We start from the raw sequence: 14,685 nt of genomic DNA, 5'->3' as shown, positions 1-14,685 counted from the left end.
GGGGGGGAGCCGCCAGAAAAGGTGACGAAAAAGAGGAGGAGAGGATCTTATGTAAGCGAGTGACGGAGCTCGTCAACGTTTGAGTGATGTCACCGAGACACCAGAGGTGGAGCTGATGTGGAATCGGACCGAAACCAGAAAAATCTCCCAAAGATCCGAGTCGTTCCTTTAAATTGACTTTAAATTGTAAAAGTACAAATAACATATAAACTTTTGAGGATAAAAACCTGCATTTTTAATCAAACGATGTAAAAGTAGAGCGTTATATAAGAGCGTGGAACATGGCGGCGTCTGCCTCTCACTCTCCCTGAGCGGCGCCGGTTCTCTGACATACATACAGGAACCTTTTTCCTCCTCAATTGAAGATTTTATTCTCGTCGGACAGCTCCCACTGCCTTCCGAACGCCACCGGATGTTTTCAAAATTAAACTTTCATGGCAGGAGACCTCCACCGCTCAGCAGCGAGGTGCAGGTGGAAGATGGCGGGAAAGCAGAGCGCAGTCTGGACTCCCTTCAGGTCAACTGTACAGCATGGGAGCTAAAGATTTCACAGTAAATCAAGTGGAATTTAGTAGCTGCAGGTTCGCTGTTGAAGTGCTGACTTTGCACATTTAAAGCTCAATGGTCGGAGAAAGACGACCAATCAGCTTCTCAACAGCCTGGACGGTGTTTCAAATGACCCACTCCGATGAAAATTGTGTTTTCATGGCATTTTTGTGACGATGGAGGATGAGTATGAAGAATATTTCTCAATTTGATCAGTAGCAGGCAAGAAAAAAGAAAAAAAATAGTGGGCGGAGCCATAAACTCCTTGCTCCGCCCCATTTTGATCCATCCACTTGCAGACAACTAGATCCATAAACGTCTTTGTTTTTCTCGTCTAAGCTGGAACGTGGGTCTAAACTGAACAACTAGATGTAGCTAGCAGACGAGCATGTAAACAGAGAGCTCTCAGCGACAGTGACGGGGAAGGGGGCGGGTTTTGGATAAATTTGGTCTAATCCAGGTTTCTGCAACCTGCGGCTCCAGATCCCCGTGTCTCTTTTATCTCTCCTTGAACAAACATAAAATAAGTCATGGAGACTGCTGACCCAGTCATGTTGACTGTTGGAGTCAGCAGCTCCTCCGAACCAAAAGAAAACAAATAAACAAAGCCTGAAAACTAAGACTACCAAACCCCAAACTAAAATAACAAAACCCAACGGTATAAGACTACTAAAGGACAAAGAGGGTAAAAAGTACACAATAATTAAGTAAATAAAATAGCATTTTTTTGTAATAAAAACAATAAAAACATTTTGAGAGATTCTTTTTATATTTTTGCTTTAGTTCGTGCCAAAAAAATGACAAAATTAATATTTATTACTAAACAACAGAAGGTCATGAATGCAAATCCAAATTTCCTTGAAGTAAGATTATACGGCTCCTTCTAGGTTTTGATCAATAGAATCGAAACCAAAAGGCTCTTTTACTGTTAAAGGTTGCCGACCCCTGGACTAACCAATGGGAAAACTGCTTTTCACCTCCTCTGTTCTGACTTTCATATCTGGGGCCTCCTCCTTCTGCTCTGATACCATGAAAAAAAGTGATGGATTTATCAAAAAAACAAAGTTTTATGGATACAACTTTCCCAGCTAATGATTCATAAACCTGAGGCGTTTTTTCTCAGATCTCCACCTGTGTCACCGGCCTGCACTCCAGACAGAAGCACTTCCTGCTCTTCTGACTCCTCGGGTCCATTTAAGCATGGGTCCTGTCATCTCTTATCTCCTGCCTTCGCTCTGTCCTTTCGCTCCTGCTTTCATCTGTCTGGCAGCCTCCCCCTGGAAGCGCCGCGGAACAGACAAGCGGATGGAAAAGGGAAAGACGGAGATGGCCTTGGGGGGTTTCTAACTCTGGTTTGTTCTCAGACTCTATCCCGTCAAATCTCCACCTCCTTTGCACTCGGGCGCTCACTTGATCCACTGAGCTCTTGGTTTTCCTCTCTTTCTGCCCCGTAAATCTCTCCTCCGTGTTTGCTGGCTTTGTATGGCCTCATTCTTGCTCAGAGGCAGCCGTTCCACCTCTCTTCCTTCATCCTCACACTTCATCCCCTCACTAGCGGCCCACCGACGTCCTTCCCTTCATTCATGTGAGGCAGGACTGTGTCCTCCATACGTTCCCCCTTCAGAATCATCCGGTTCAGGACGGGTCCTACCTCTTTTTGGTGATACTTGATGGCGAGTTTGAGCTTGGCCAGGTCGTGGCACTGCCTGGGGTCCAGCTCCTCGCTCTGGTCGCTGTCCCTGTGGTTCAGGATGGTCTCCAGCTCTCTTGAACTTCTGGCCTGGTCCAGAAGGTCCTTGGCGAAACGTTTGCACTGCTGGGAAAGCTCCTCATACTCCTGACGAAACTCGTTCTCCACCTGAAATCAGGCGGACATGGACAGTTTTTAGGGAGCAATGACCATAGAGACACAGACCTTTGAGAGTTTGAGATTTAAACTCCAGAGAGAGACCTTGCTGGAGACGAGATGGACCGGAATCATCAACCGGAAAAGGACATTGTACAACTTCTACTAAGCTTTTTTTTCTTTTTTTAATTTGTTTTACTACTGCAAAGAGAAAAAAAGCAGTCAAAAAGTTTTTAAATGACTACTGACTTTGTAAATAATCCATTAAATATTGTATTTGAGTATAAGACACATTTTTTTTATAGTTTGGCAGTAGATATGGCCCTGCGACAAAAGTACGATTTTATGAAAAATAAATATGTTCACGTTTATTGTTTTACCTCCAACAACAACTAGAGAGCGCTGTAGGTTTCTGTATTTCTACTGACAGCAACACAGAAGAAGAAACGCAGCTCAGACAGAATTAGTCTAAAGCGACAGAGACGATGAAGAATTGAATAGATTTAGTGATTTAAATTAAAGTTAACTTTTTAGCATGTCTTTATGCTTTTGTTGTCGTAATACTTGTTCAAATTTTGCACTAATGTGCTAGACTACTATAATATATTAATATACTAAACATTAAACTATAATAAACATATACACTGGACTTCTACACTATACTAATATACTGGACTACCATACTAATTTACTATAAACTATACTTTGCTAATATACTATACTTCTCTACTATATTACATTATATATGCCAACATACTAAACACTATACTCCATTATACTGACATACCAGTCACTATTCTATACTGACAAACAAGACATTATACTATGCTAACATATTATAAACTATACTAACATACTGCACACTATGTTATGCTAAAATACTGGGCACTATACTGTACTATACTGACATACTAGACACTATACCATACTAACGTACTAGTTAATTATACTTTACTAATATACTAGACCACTGTACTACACTAATATCCTAGATACTATACAAATATACTACAATACTTTACAATACTAATATGTTAGACTACTGTATTATACTAATATAATAGATTGTATAAAATATGCTAGAATATACAATACTAGTATAAATGCTACTTTACTATACTAATATAATAGATAGTAAACTACTACTAATAAAGTTTTTGTGAGCAAGATTATCTTAAAATTGGGCAAAAAATGTTTATTCTTTTTGAAACTAACATAAAAAATGTGTTCAGAATTGTAAACACTTTTATTAAAGCTTAAAACAGGGAAAAATGTTATGGCTCGGCAGTTAAAATAAAGTATTTTTTTAGGAGTTCCGCTTCCGGCCAATGATTCTTTGGCACCATCTTGATGTCTGCAGCCACGTACTTTTGGAAAAGGGGGTCAAGTGTCTAAGTAGGCTCCCCCACCTACCTTGCTGAGCTCTTTGAGCTCCCATCCCAGTCTGAAGGCGGTGAGGATAGGGTCTTCACTGGACAGCGCGATGAGCGATGGCGAGGCCAGAGCCTTGTAGATGTTGAGTCGAGAGCGGGAATGTCGCAGACTGTCGACCTACAGGAGCACAGATGGATCAACGACCCACGAAGGTTAATATGTCATAGTCTGGATGTACTGTCCCTCTGTCTTCCTGCTTTGGTCATTTTTCCTACTCACTTCTGAACTGGACACACACTCGACACAGTCGCATCGTATTTGGTGTGGCCTCGGGATGGTGACCTAGACAAGAAAACAAAGTTTTTAATTGGTTGAACTAAAGACTTCTACGTTGCATTGGGGTTACCTTTCTCTGGACCAGCAGCTTGATGATCTCGTAGTTGTTGGTGTGAGCAGCAAGCATGATGGGAGTGATGTCCGGCGTGAACTCTGAAAACTGGCTGTCCATCATCAGGGAGGGGACCTGAAGAAAACAAAATGCAAAACCCGATTCAATCAATCAATTCAGTTCAGGGATGTTACCCGGGTGGAACCCCCCAACGGACAGACATGAAACCAGCAGAATCCAAAAGAGACTTAATTTCACAGCTAAAAAGTCCAAACCAACCAATTCACAAGAAACAGCATTTCAAAATAAAAGCTTTTGTTACTTTGAACATAAAAAAGGTGACATGCCCACATGATAACATGTTGTATTAACACTGTTGTCCAGAAGTACAAAACCATTGCAACATTGGTGACACAAAATAAGGACTAAGTGAGGAAGGAGAAGACAGGGGGCCTGATTGATGAAGTTTGTATGTTGATGACACTGTGGTACTCTTCTGGAAACCGGGAGGGAGAAAGGACAGACCGGAGACGCAACGGAGACGATGTAAACTAACTGACAGTCGTCAGAATCACTCTCCACGCAAAGGAGACGCACCAATGGAAATCCAGCGTAAGCATTTGTTCTCTTTCTTAAATAACCATTGAAAACGTTCATGCAGAAACTCAAGAACCTGAAGCCCAACATGAAGTATGGTTCTCTGCCAGGTATTTCCTGTATATAGCACATTTTTAATGTAAACACAGACCAGCTTCTTTTGCTGGAGATCTGTCTTAATGTCAAACTGGTATTCTAGGACAGATCTATGCCAAACGACAAATACAGTCCTAATCCAGACGGATAATGAAACTGAAAACTATTTTAATCCACGATGTCTCTATTAAGCACAGGAAGACACTGAACTTCTCCTGGAAGAGTCGATGTCATAACATTCAAAGCAATACTTCAGTTCCAGCTCGACAGGTAAAGACCCCAGACGAGTTTGCGCCTTTGTCCAGATGAACTAATTCCACCCACAGCCTCGGCTCCTCCACCGCTCACTGACACCGTACATATTTAATCCTTTCAAAATTTAAAAGAGAGTCTGGAGTTATTTCTGGCTGCCTGGCAAGCTCAAAGCGACAAAAGCAGCAGGACTGAAAGCCCGATGAGATGGATCCTGGAAGAATGTCTGAGACAGACTCCAGAGCTTTCATATAGAGAGGTCCAAACGCCATGAAAAGACCACCGTCTAACAACATGCAGGTTCTGAGATACACTGAGCTGAAGGAGAAACTTCACAGGAAGAATTTCTCAGATCTTGGAGTTCAGTTTTCTATAACCGTGGCAGCATTCCTGCTCAGTTCTTTGTACCTTCACGTCATTATTTAACAAGAAGGGATTTTACACAAAAGCTGAATGTTATAAAAGTTAACAGAACTTGATCCTTCTTAGGGAAAAATGAAGACAAAGTCATTATCCGTCCACCCATCCATCCATTCATCATCCATCCAACCAATATTTATCCATCCCTCCATCCATCCACACATCCATCCATGTAACCAATAATTTATCCATCCAACTAATATTTATCCATCAATGCTCCATCCATCCACTTCGCACCATCTTTTAAATGTCCATTTTTCCATCTATCTATCCATCCAATATTTATCCATCCATCCATGTAGCCAATAATTTATCCATCCATCATTCATCGAACTAATATTAATCCATCCATCATTCATCGAACTAATATTAATCCATCCATCATTCATCGAACTATCCATCCAATATTTATCCATCCATCCATCCATCCATCCAATATTTATCCATCCATCCATCCAACCAATATTTATCCATCCCTCCATCCATGTAACCAATAATTTATTCATCCATCATTCATCCATCCATCCATCCATCCAACCATCCATGTAACCAATAATTTATCCATCCATCATTCATCCAACTAATATTAATCCATCATCCATCCATCCATCCATCCAAGTAAGCAATAATTTATCCATCCATCCATCCATCCATCCATCCATCCAATATTTATCCATCCATCCATCCAATATTTATCCATCCATCCATCCATCCAACCATCCATGTAACCAATAATTTATCCATCCATCATTCATCCATCCAACCAACCAATATTTATCCAGCCATCCATGTAACCAATAATTTATCCATCCATCCATCCATCCATCCATCCATCGTGGCTTCACTTAGGTGAATGCAGTTCTTGTCCATCATTAAACCCGTCTCAACACTCGTTTTTTTTTAATTCAATATTTGTACATAAATGTCCACCACAGAAAGTTGTTGAAGTTTGCTCATTTAAAAACTGTACATACAACTGTTTACAAAAGATCCTGTCAAATCTGGAAAAGCCTGAACGCTGCAGAAACTCAATGAGTATAGCAGCAGCTCCATGAGACCTGGAGAGGAAGAACAGAAGAAGAGAGGAAGAAGGGAGGAGAGAGGAGCACATGTGCCCTCGCTCTCATCTCTCAGAGGGAGAATGTGGAAGAGGGTTTCTGTCTTTTCCTCTGGTTTCCTCACCTCCTACTCTCCCTCCTCTTTTTTCACCTCTCCATCCTCTAATCCCTTTTCCTCTCCCATCTGCTCCTCATACCTTTGCACCCCCCCTCCCTGCTTTCCCTCTGCCCTGATCTCTCCATCTTCATTGGCCGGTGCCGCCTTTCTCCTGCTGTGGCGGAGACAGCTGCTGGGCTGGCGTTCACACAGTCAGGTATTTGATGTTTGCTGGGGTTGATTAATTCATGACTACTGTAACTGCAGCTTTACTGTAGGCTGAGCAGAGCAGAAGACACGTGCCTCCATGAAGGATGCAGAGGAACCATCACGCAGAGACAAAACACCCAAAAGAAGGATGTAAGATGCTGAAATCAACTGATTTAATAACATTTTCTCATCCTCTGCTTTATTTGAGCTCATAATGACGGCCGAGTACTTTCCTTTTCTCCTGACACGTTCAGAAACGTGAATGTTTTCCTTTGGGTTTGTCTCTCGGACTCCTTATGAATGCAGAGAGAGGAGCGCTGGACAAACTGCAGCTGTCAGACTTCCTTTGAGGCAACAAATTAATCAATTACCAGCAAATCCAGATAAAGTTTGCACCGAAAAGATGATGGCTGACCTATTTTCCCACAGATTGGCGCTCATTCTCCTGCTCTCTCAGAGCGACGCGGAAGACTTGACTGAAGGAAACGGCAGGAAATGATTTCAGCTGTAAGCGCTAACACATCAGCCGCGCCGTGACTTCTACTCCACACACATCCAGCTTTTTATCAGACTTCAAAGAAATCATCTCCTCATCTGCATCTCCCTCCGCCTCCTCCTCGTCTTTCCTAATCTGGTTTACTCTACCTGCTGATTTTTCTCCTCTTTTTAACAGTTTTTTTGTTTCAGTTTGTCCATGACTTGTTTCCTCCTACAACCCATCGTTTTTCCAGAGCTGCTGCCTTGGGACAAAGTCAACACATTCTCACTTCCAACTGTCATATATGGACGTTTGGTTCGGGTCCCTCCCTTTTTGACTTTCTGGCTGTCCCCAGCTCCTCGTTTTTCAAGGTGCTGGATGTTCCTATTAAATTAGGGGTCCTCACCTCCGGGCCACTCGGTACCGCACCACAAATGGGGAAAAAATGCATAAATCAGGGGTCCCCAATTTGGGACGCAGACCAGAACCAGTCTTAGGGCCAGTCCGAGGGCCGCTTGGTACTGCACCACAGATAGGGAAAAAAATTGTAGATCAGGGGTCTCTAACCCTCAGGATGCGGACCAGTACCGGTCCAAGGGCTGCTTGGTAATGTACCACAAATAGGGAAAAAAATACATAAATCTAGGCCCCCCAACCCTCGGATAGCGGACCAGTCCGAGGGCTGCTTGGTACTGCACCACAGATAGGAAAAACAATTATAAATCAAGGGTCCCCAACTTGGGACGCGGACCAGAACAGGTCTTAGGGCCGCTTGGTACCATACCACAAATAGAGAAAAAAAAAAATGCATAAATCAGGGGTCCTCAACCTCCAGGAAATGGACCAGTCTGAGGGTTGTTTGGTACTGCACCACAGATGGGGTAAAAATGCATAAATCAGGGGTCCCCAATTTGGGACACAGACCAGAACCGGTCTTAGGGCCACTTGGTACAGCACCACATATAAAAAAAAAAATGCAGGATGCGGACCAGTACCGGTCCGAAGGCTGTTTGGTGACGTACCACAGATAGGGAAAAAAATACATAAATCTAGGCCCCCCAACCCTTGGATAGTGGACCAGTCTGAGGGTTACTTGATACCGCGACACAAACCCAGAAAAATGCAAAAATCAGGGTCCCCAACCCTCGGATAGCGGACCAGTCTGAGGGCTGCTTGGTACCGCGCCACAAATGGGTACAAAAAATGCAAAAATCAGGGTTTTTCAAACTTCGGGCTGCAAACCAGAACCTGTCTGAGGACTGCTTGGTACCCCGCCACAGATAGGGAAAAAAATGCATAAATCAGAGTTCCCTGACGCTCTGGATGTGGACCAGTACCGGTCTGAAGGCTGATGGTACAGCGCCACATATAAGGGTCCCCAACTAGGGACTGGTACCGGGGCGCAGAGCAGACTGGTACCGGTTCTCTAACCCTGACCCGGTTCTGGTCCCGTGTCCGTAACTATGTCCAGGACCACACCCGGTCCTGAGTTTTTTTTATATAATTCAATCTTTTGTACACAGAGGAGAATCAAAGTTCTTTACAGAGATACATCTGCAGGGAAACAAACAAACAAAAAAGAAATCAGCACAGATGTTCCCCAAAAACATCCTTCCCACAATCCTCAGCATCAGCCAAGTCTTGGTTGCCATAGAGACACAGAACCCAACAACTGGAGTCCAGAAATGAATGGATAGGCAGAGCTGGCTCCCCCATCGTCTTTTCCTTGAGACGTTTTGTTTCCCATCCTTGGTTCTCGTCCACATCCGGCTGCAGAACGTCCCTCCAAACACATGACGAATGCAGCCGGCGGACAAACGCAGCGTCTGCCTGTAAATCCTGTTTCACAGCTTGTCTGCTAAACGAGCGGTTTAATTTCCCTCCCCTCAGCAGAACGCGGCGCCGAGCTTTACAGAGGACGGATGGAAAGCTCATTATGCGTTAAGACACAGATGAGGAAACACAAACACGTCTCCGACACATGAAGCGTCCGACCTGCTTCTCCCCGCTGGGCCTCCGGTGTGACAGCAGCAGCTCCACGGCACCCACCACCTCCTTCCTGATGGCGTACAGCAGGGCATCGCCCGTGTGGATGCCGTGGTCCAGCAGGAGCTCCATGATCTCCAGGTTCTCGTTCTCGATGGCAATGAGGAGCGCGCTGCGGCCCAGCGGATCCAGACAGTTCACGTCCATGTTGTAGTAGACCTCGGCCTCGCGGAGGGCGTGCTTGACGCCGGCATAGTCACCTGGAGAACGGGAGGGTGGAGGCGATTAGGGAGGGAACGTGAGAAAACTACAATACTTCTTTGGGATGGAATGACGGCAGAACTCGAGAGTCAACTCTATATTCTGCTTGTTTACATGAGTAAAACCACCTAAACCACCTTTAGCTGCACTCCTCCAATGCTCTATTAGTCCTCACAGACCTCCAAGTTCCTTTACCTCAGGGGTGTTAAACTCAATCGCACAAGGGGCTAAAAAACACACCTTAAGGTCAGGAGAAACATTTATTAAACACTCTAAAACTACATTTTTGAAACTTTAAAATGTAACTTTATAGCATAATTATGAACTAGATATATAGCACTACCTGAGATAATGCTAGTGTGAATGCTGTAAGCTGAATTTGGCCACAGAAGATGCTGAAATTAATAGCTAAAAACACTGAAACTGATAGCTAAAAACACTGAAAGCTGATGGCTGAAAACACTGAAAGCTGATGGCTGAAAACACTGAAGCTGATAGCTGAAAACACTGAAGCTGATAGCTGAAAACACTGAAGCTAATAGCTAAAAACACTGAAGCTGATAGAGGAAAACACTGAATGTGATAGCTGAAAACACTGAAGCTGATGGCTGAAAACACTGAAGCTGATGGCTGAAAACACTGAAGCTAATGGCTGAAAACACTGAAGCTGATGACTGAAGCTAATAGCTGAAATCACTGAAGCTGATAGCCAGCTAGAATGTTAGCTACATGAGAAATTAGCCTAAAACTACAAAATAAATTAGTCAAATAGCTAGCATTTAGCAGAAAAAATAGCTAACTTTCAATATATATAAAAAAAAACTGAGATAAGCTTAAATTAGCCAAAACAGCTAACATGCAAATATTAGCTGAACTCAAAAACTGCCTAAAAAAACTTAAAAGAAAAGCCTAAATTAACCAAGACACCTGGCAAGTTGCTGAAATATTAGCTAAACTCCAAAACAGCCTAAGAAACAAAACAAAAACACCTGAATTAGCCAAAAAAGCTAGCATGTAGCTGAAAACCTAGCTTAACTTCAAATTATCCTAAAAACTGAAAAAGCTTAAATTAGCCAAAACAGCTAAGATGTAAATATTAGCTAAATTCAAAAACTGCCTAAAAAACAGAAAAAAGCCCAATTTAGCTAAAACAGCTAGCATGTAGCTGAAATATTAACTAAACTCCAAAATAGCCTAAATTTTTTTGTAAATTCTAAAAAAGCACAAAAAACTAGCAGAATGAAATTTTTTTAAACTTTAAAGCCTTAAATTTTTTATTATAATTAAGAATAATAAAAAGGCAGGAATAATATTCCAGATTAAATCAACTTAAACCTTAAATAACTTTCAATATTTTACTCAACATAAAAATATATTTTTTCAAAATTAGACAAGTAACATCGGGCATTTAACAATAAAATAAAATGATCTGGAGGGCCGGATAGAATCACCCAGAGGGCCGGATCCGGCCCCCGGGCCTCGACTCACGATAGCTTGCTAAGGTGAAGATAACTTCCTGCTAAAGGGTGTTCAGGTGATTGGCTGTGCTGAGATGCACCAGCGTCCGTCTGAGCGGCCAGCTGCTGAGCTATCAGCCTCATTTAGGAGTCTGGAGGAGCAGCGTGAAGGGAACCGCTGGAGTTGAGAGGACAGATGGTCGTGTTGTCTGTTTACCTTTTTCTACTGCAGTGAGGTAGGCCCGCTCCTCCGCGGAGAGCTCCACCTCCGCCCGGACGATCTGCAGCGGGATGCGGTCGCGGTACGGCGAATACGTCGCCTGCGAGACCAAAGAACAAATACATGAGTTAAAAACCAAAACCTTTCAGCTGGTTTGTCCTGAAGTGGTTCAGAGTAACCCTGGTTTTAGGGCTCAGTCCCAACTGTCCTTACAGGTGGGTCATGTGACTAAGTTAGTCCCTTACCTTCTTGTAGTACAGCTGTGTCATAGGATTCATCTGGACACCTGAAAGACAGAAAAAGACCAATTTCACCAAAAAAAATAAGCTGGTGTTGGCTGGTCGTAGTGTCAACCCCATTAAACAAAGGGTGAAGACGTAGAACCCTGAAGTACTTCAGTGTTTATTGCAGTACTTCACTGTGTACGATTGAGGGATTAATGATTGGACACAAGAACACGGCAAACAGAGCGTCACCGGCCATCATTGGTCTCGCTGCTCGTCTTAATGCTTGTAATCCGTCGTCTTGTTTGCTCGTTGGCGTCTCTGTTTAAGTCCTCATCAGCGTGACTTACTGCTCCGTATAATAACTGTTTATTCTGAGTGAAGACGGACTCCGAATGTTTTACATCCTCCAGCTCGGCGTGGGATTCACTTTACGAGGAAGACAGACACCGGCGCGTTTCAGAGTCTGACGGAGAATAAAACACAATTACCGTCGTAAAAACAGGTTCATCTCTGATTGGTGCTTCAGTGGGTACTGAGCATGCAGTCGGGGAATGGAGGCCGTTTGGCATCAGAATATGGTCGGTCACACTGGTCGAACACTGATACTGGAGGGGCAAACGGCAGTCTGCACAGATGCTCGCCTCCAGCTGCTCTGGCGGCGCTGTCGACACCCCAGGAGGTAAATTAAAGGACGGGTGGGAGGAAAGTGCACCTGAAGCCACTGAGTGTTGGATATTATTCTGTGAAGGACTCTTTCTGGGTCACAGAACCCACCTGGAAGGTGTTATTCATGTTTTATGCACATCTAGATGTAGATGTTTTGTGTTAAGTATAGTCTGATAGTATTAGTATTTTCTACTAGCACTAGTATATTTATAGAAACAGTTCACATACTGTATAGTTTAATCGTGAAATAATAATGAGACAGTTAATAGAATAAAGAGAAGCTTTCCTTGAGGGCGTTTCAGTTTGGCCACTAGGTGGCGATCGCGCTATAGCATTACACTTTAATCCAGAAGGGTTTTACACCACAAACGGTTAATTCAAAAATCGTTTTCTTCAAAAGAATTTGAAAGATTCCTTCGGTGAGTTTATAAAGATGTTCATGTATGTTTAGCTCGACTGAGCGTTAGCATTAGCCGTCCTATGGGGAATAACATTATACGTTAGCATCAAGCTAGCTGACTTTAGCATTATGAGTTATTAATCTTTACTTTTCTGAGTTGATATTGATCTGTTAAGCTTAGATCGATTTTATCAACCAAACGCTATACGCTATTGCAGCATTATAAGTTTCCTTTGAGTCCCAATTTAAGACAAGATTATTTTTTTTCTCCCAAATGGAGACATTCATTTATCACAAAATATTTGGGGATCAACAGGAGGAATAATGTAAAATATACAAAAAACTAAAGATGGAACATTTTCTAAAACCTTAAAAATCTGTAGTTATAAGCGGGGCCACCTCCGCCACTCTCAGCTTCTGCACCGCAGAGGGATCTACGCCATTTTCAGCGTCATGGCGTTAGTTACGCCACTCTCATCGACGTAGGAAGAGCTCACACTGTTGTGTGGTGAGCTTCAATTGTGGGCGGGGCTTTTACACTGGAACTGCAGAGCATGACGATGTGAAACCTTTTGGACCAGTTAACCAATCACAAAATTCAACTGTAATACCTTGTTTCAACCTGTAGAGGGCAGCACATTGGGAGTTTTAAACCATAATTTCAGGAATTAAACAAGTTTATTTAAATTTTTGATCAATGATCAATAGACAGCACTTTTAAAGCCGCATCTATAGAGGTCAAAAGACAAAAAAATAGTTAATTCAGGGTTTAGTTACCCTTTAAATTGGAGCATCCATGGACAAACCTACAGTACATTTGTGACCAAGGTTTACAGTTTGTGATTTTTCTAGACTTCTTCGCTCTTCAGGTGGTTTATTATAACACCTTCCATATCAACCATCATATCCCAACATGAGGAAGTCTTATTTTGCCCAGACCCTCCTTCAGGACTGCAGAGGTGAACAGCAGGCCTTCTGATAAACTGCTGTGAAGCTGATGAAACCTTTAACACATTTCTAAACCTCAAGATCCATTTCTTTGTGCTTCCCACTCCACCGCAAATCAGTTAACTCTACACTACATTCTTCTACTGAACCCTTTTTTTTACACTTCTGTAGTAACCAGGTAAACAGCAGAAGAAACATGATTTCCTGCACATCCGAGATGATACACAGAAGTAACAGCAGCAGTCAGAGGGTTCTCCCACCTGTAGCTGCTGAGGATCCCTCTTATCTCCAGTTCATAATGACTGCAGCGAGTTTTACTGACCATCAAACTGTAGCAACAATTACATTTCCCATCTGGAATTAATTCATCGAACAAATGAGTGAACAAATGTCCGTCCTGTAACCTCTTTATCGCCATCGTGTAGAACCGGATTGGGGCTCTAATTGGGAGTCCGTTGGGATGAGTGAGAGGACCTGCGTCTGGATGACAGCAGACTCGTCTGACGTATTCGGGCTCGCTGCGGGCAGAATCCTGCAGATGCTTCAGGCAGGGCTGGAAATTGCTGCCATTATCGCAGCGGCGATATAGATCTGCATTTCAACGAGGCTGTAATTGGTTCAGGGATGCAGCAAAATGCTGATGGAGCATGGAGATATTTATAGAGTCTGTTGCTTGAGTAAACTAAAAAAAACAGAGTGGAGCATCTTGTTTTGGGTGTTTTTTTTTTTGTTTTCGACTGCAGAGACTTAAAAACTATCTGCGACTCATCTTTTTAGACAATAAATGTTCCTTTTGAGTTATTAAAAATGTGTTGACATACTGTAAATCTTACTGCAACCTGAGGCTCCGGAGCCACATGTGGCTCTTTGACCCAACCATAGTGGCTCACTGGTTGAAGAAAAGTATTACATTAGCATTGATGTCATTTATATGAGTAAAGTTTATAAATTTTTGGCTGAGGTGCACCAAGAAGTAGAATAAACCAGGTTTTTACCCCCCATCTGACGTCACATGGCCTTATTTTCTCAACTCTTTACTCAGAATTCATAGATTTTAAGCAAAAGTCGCCGAAGACTTAAGCTATAACAAGAGAAAATGTCATTTTTGTCTTGAGGTGATTGGAAATTTTCATAGGAGTGTGTTAGGAGCTGATCCTG

General features: G+C 42.7%; 1 protein-coding gene across 1 annotated transcript in view; it reads right to left on the bottom strand.

The window, feature by feature from the left end:
* The window catches only part of trpc5a (transient receptor potential cation channel, subfamily C, member 5a), a 124,138-nt gene that overhangs the window by 64,166 nt on the left and 45,287 nt on the right, over positions 1-14,685 (bottom strand). The window contains exons 2-8 of the mRNA XM_024287580.2: positions 11,532-11,572; positions 11,284-11,386; positions 9,358-9,608; positions 4,173-4,289; positions 4,046-4,108; positions 3,806-3,943; positions 2,198-2,404 (exon numbers count right to left, since the gene is read on the bottom strand). Coding sequence (XP_024143348.1) covers positions 2,198-2,404; positions 3,806-3,943; positions 4,046-4,108; positions 4,173-4,289; positions 9,358-9,608; positions 11,284-11,386; positions 11,532-11,564 — 912 coding nt within the window. The 5' untranslated portion in view covers positions 11,565-11,572. The remainder of the gene's footprint in view (positions 1-2,197; positions 2,405-3,805; positions 3,944-4,045; positions 4,109-4,172; positions 4,290-9,357; positions 9,609-11,283; positions 11,387-11,531; positions 11,573-14,685) is intronic.

Source organism: Oryzias melastigma, linkage group LG18 (assembly GCF_002922805.2).
Source record: "Oryzias melastigma strain HK-1 linkage group LG18, ASM292280v2, whole genome shotgun sequence".
Lineage (NCBI taxonomy): Eukaryota > Metazoa > Chordata > Actinopteri > Beloniformes > Adrianichthyidae > Oryzias > Oryzias melastigma.
The sequence above is the reverse complement of the archived record's forward strand: the minus strand, read 5'-3'. Positions and strand labels throughout refer to the sequence as shown.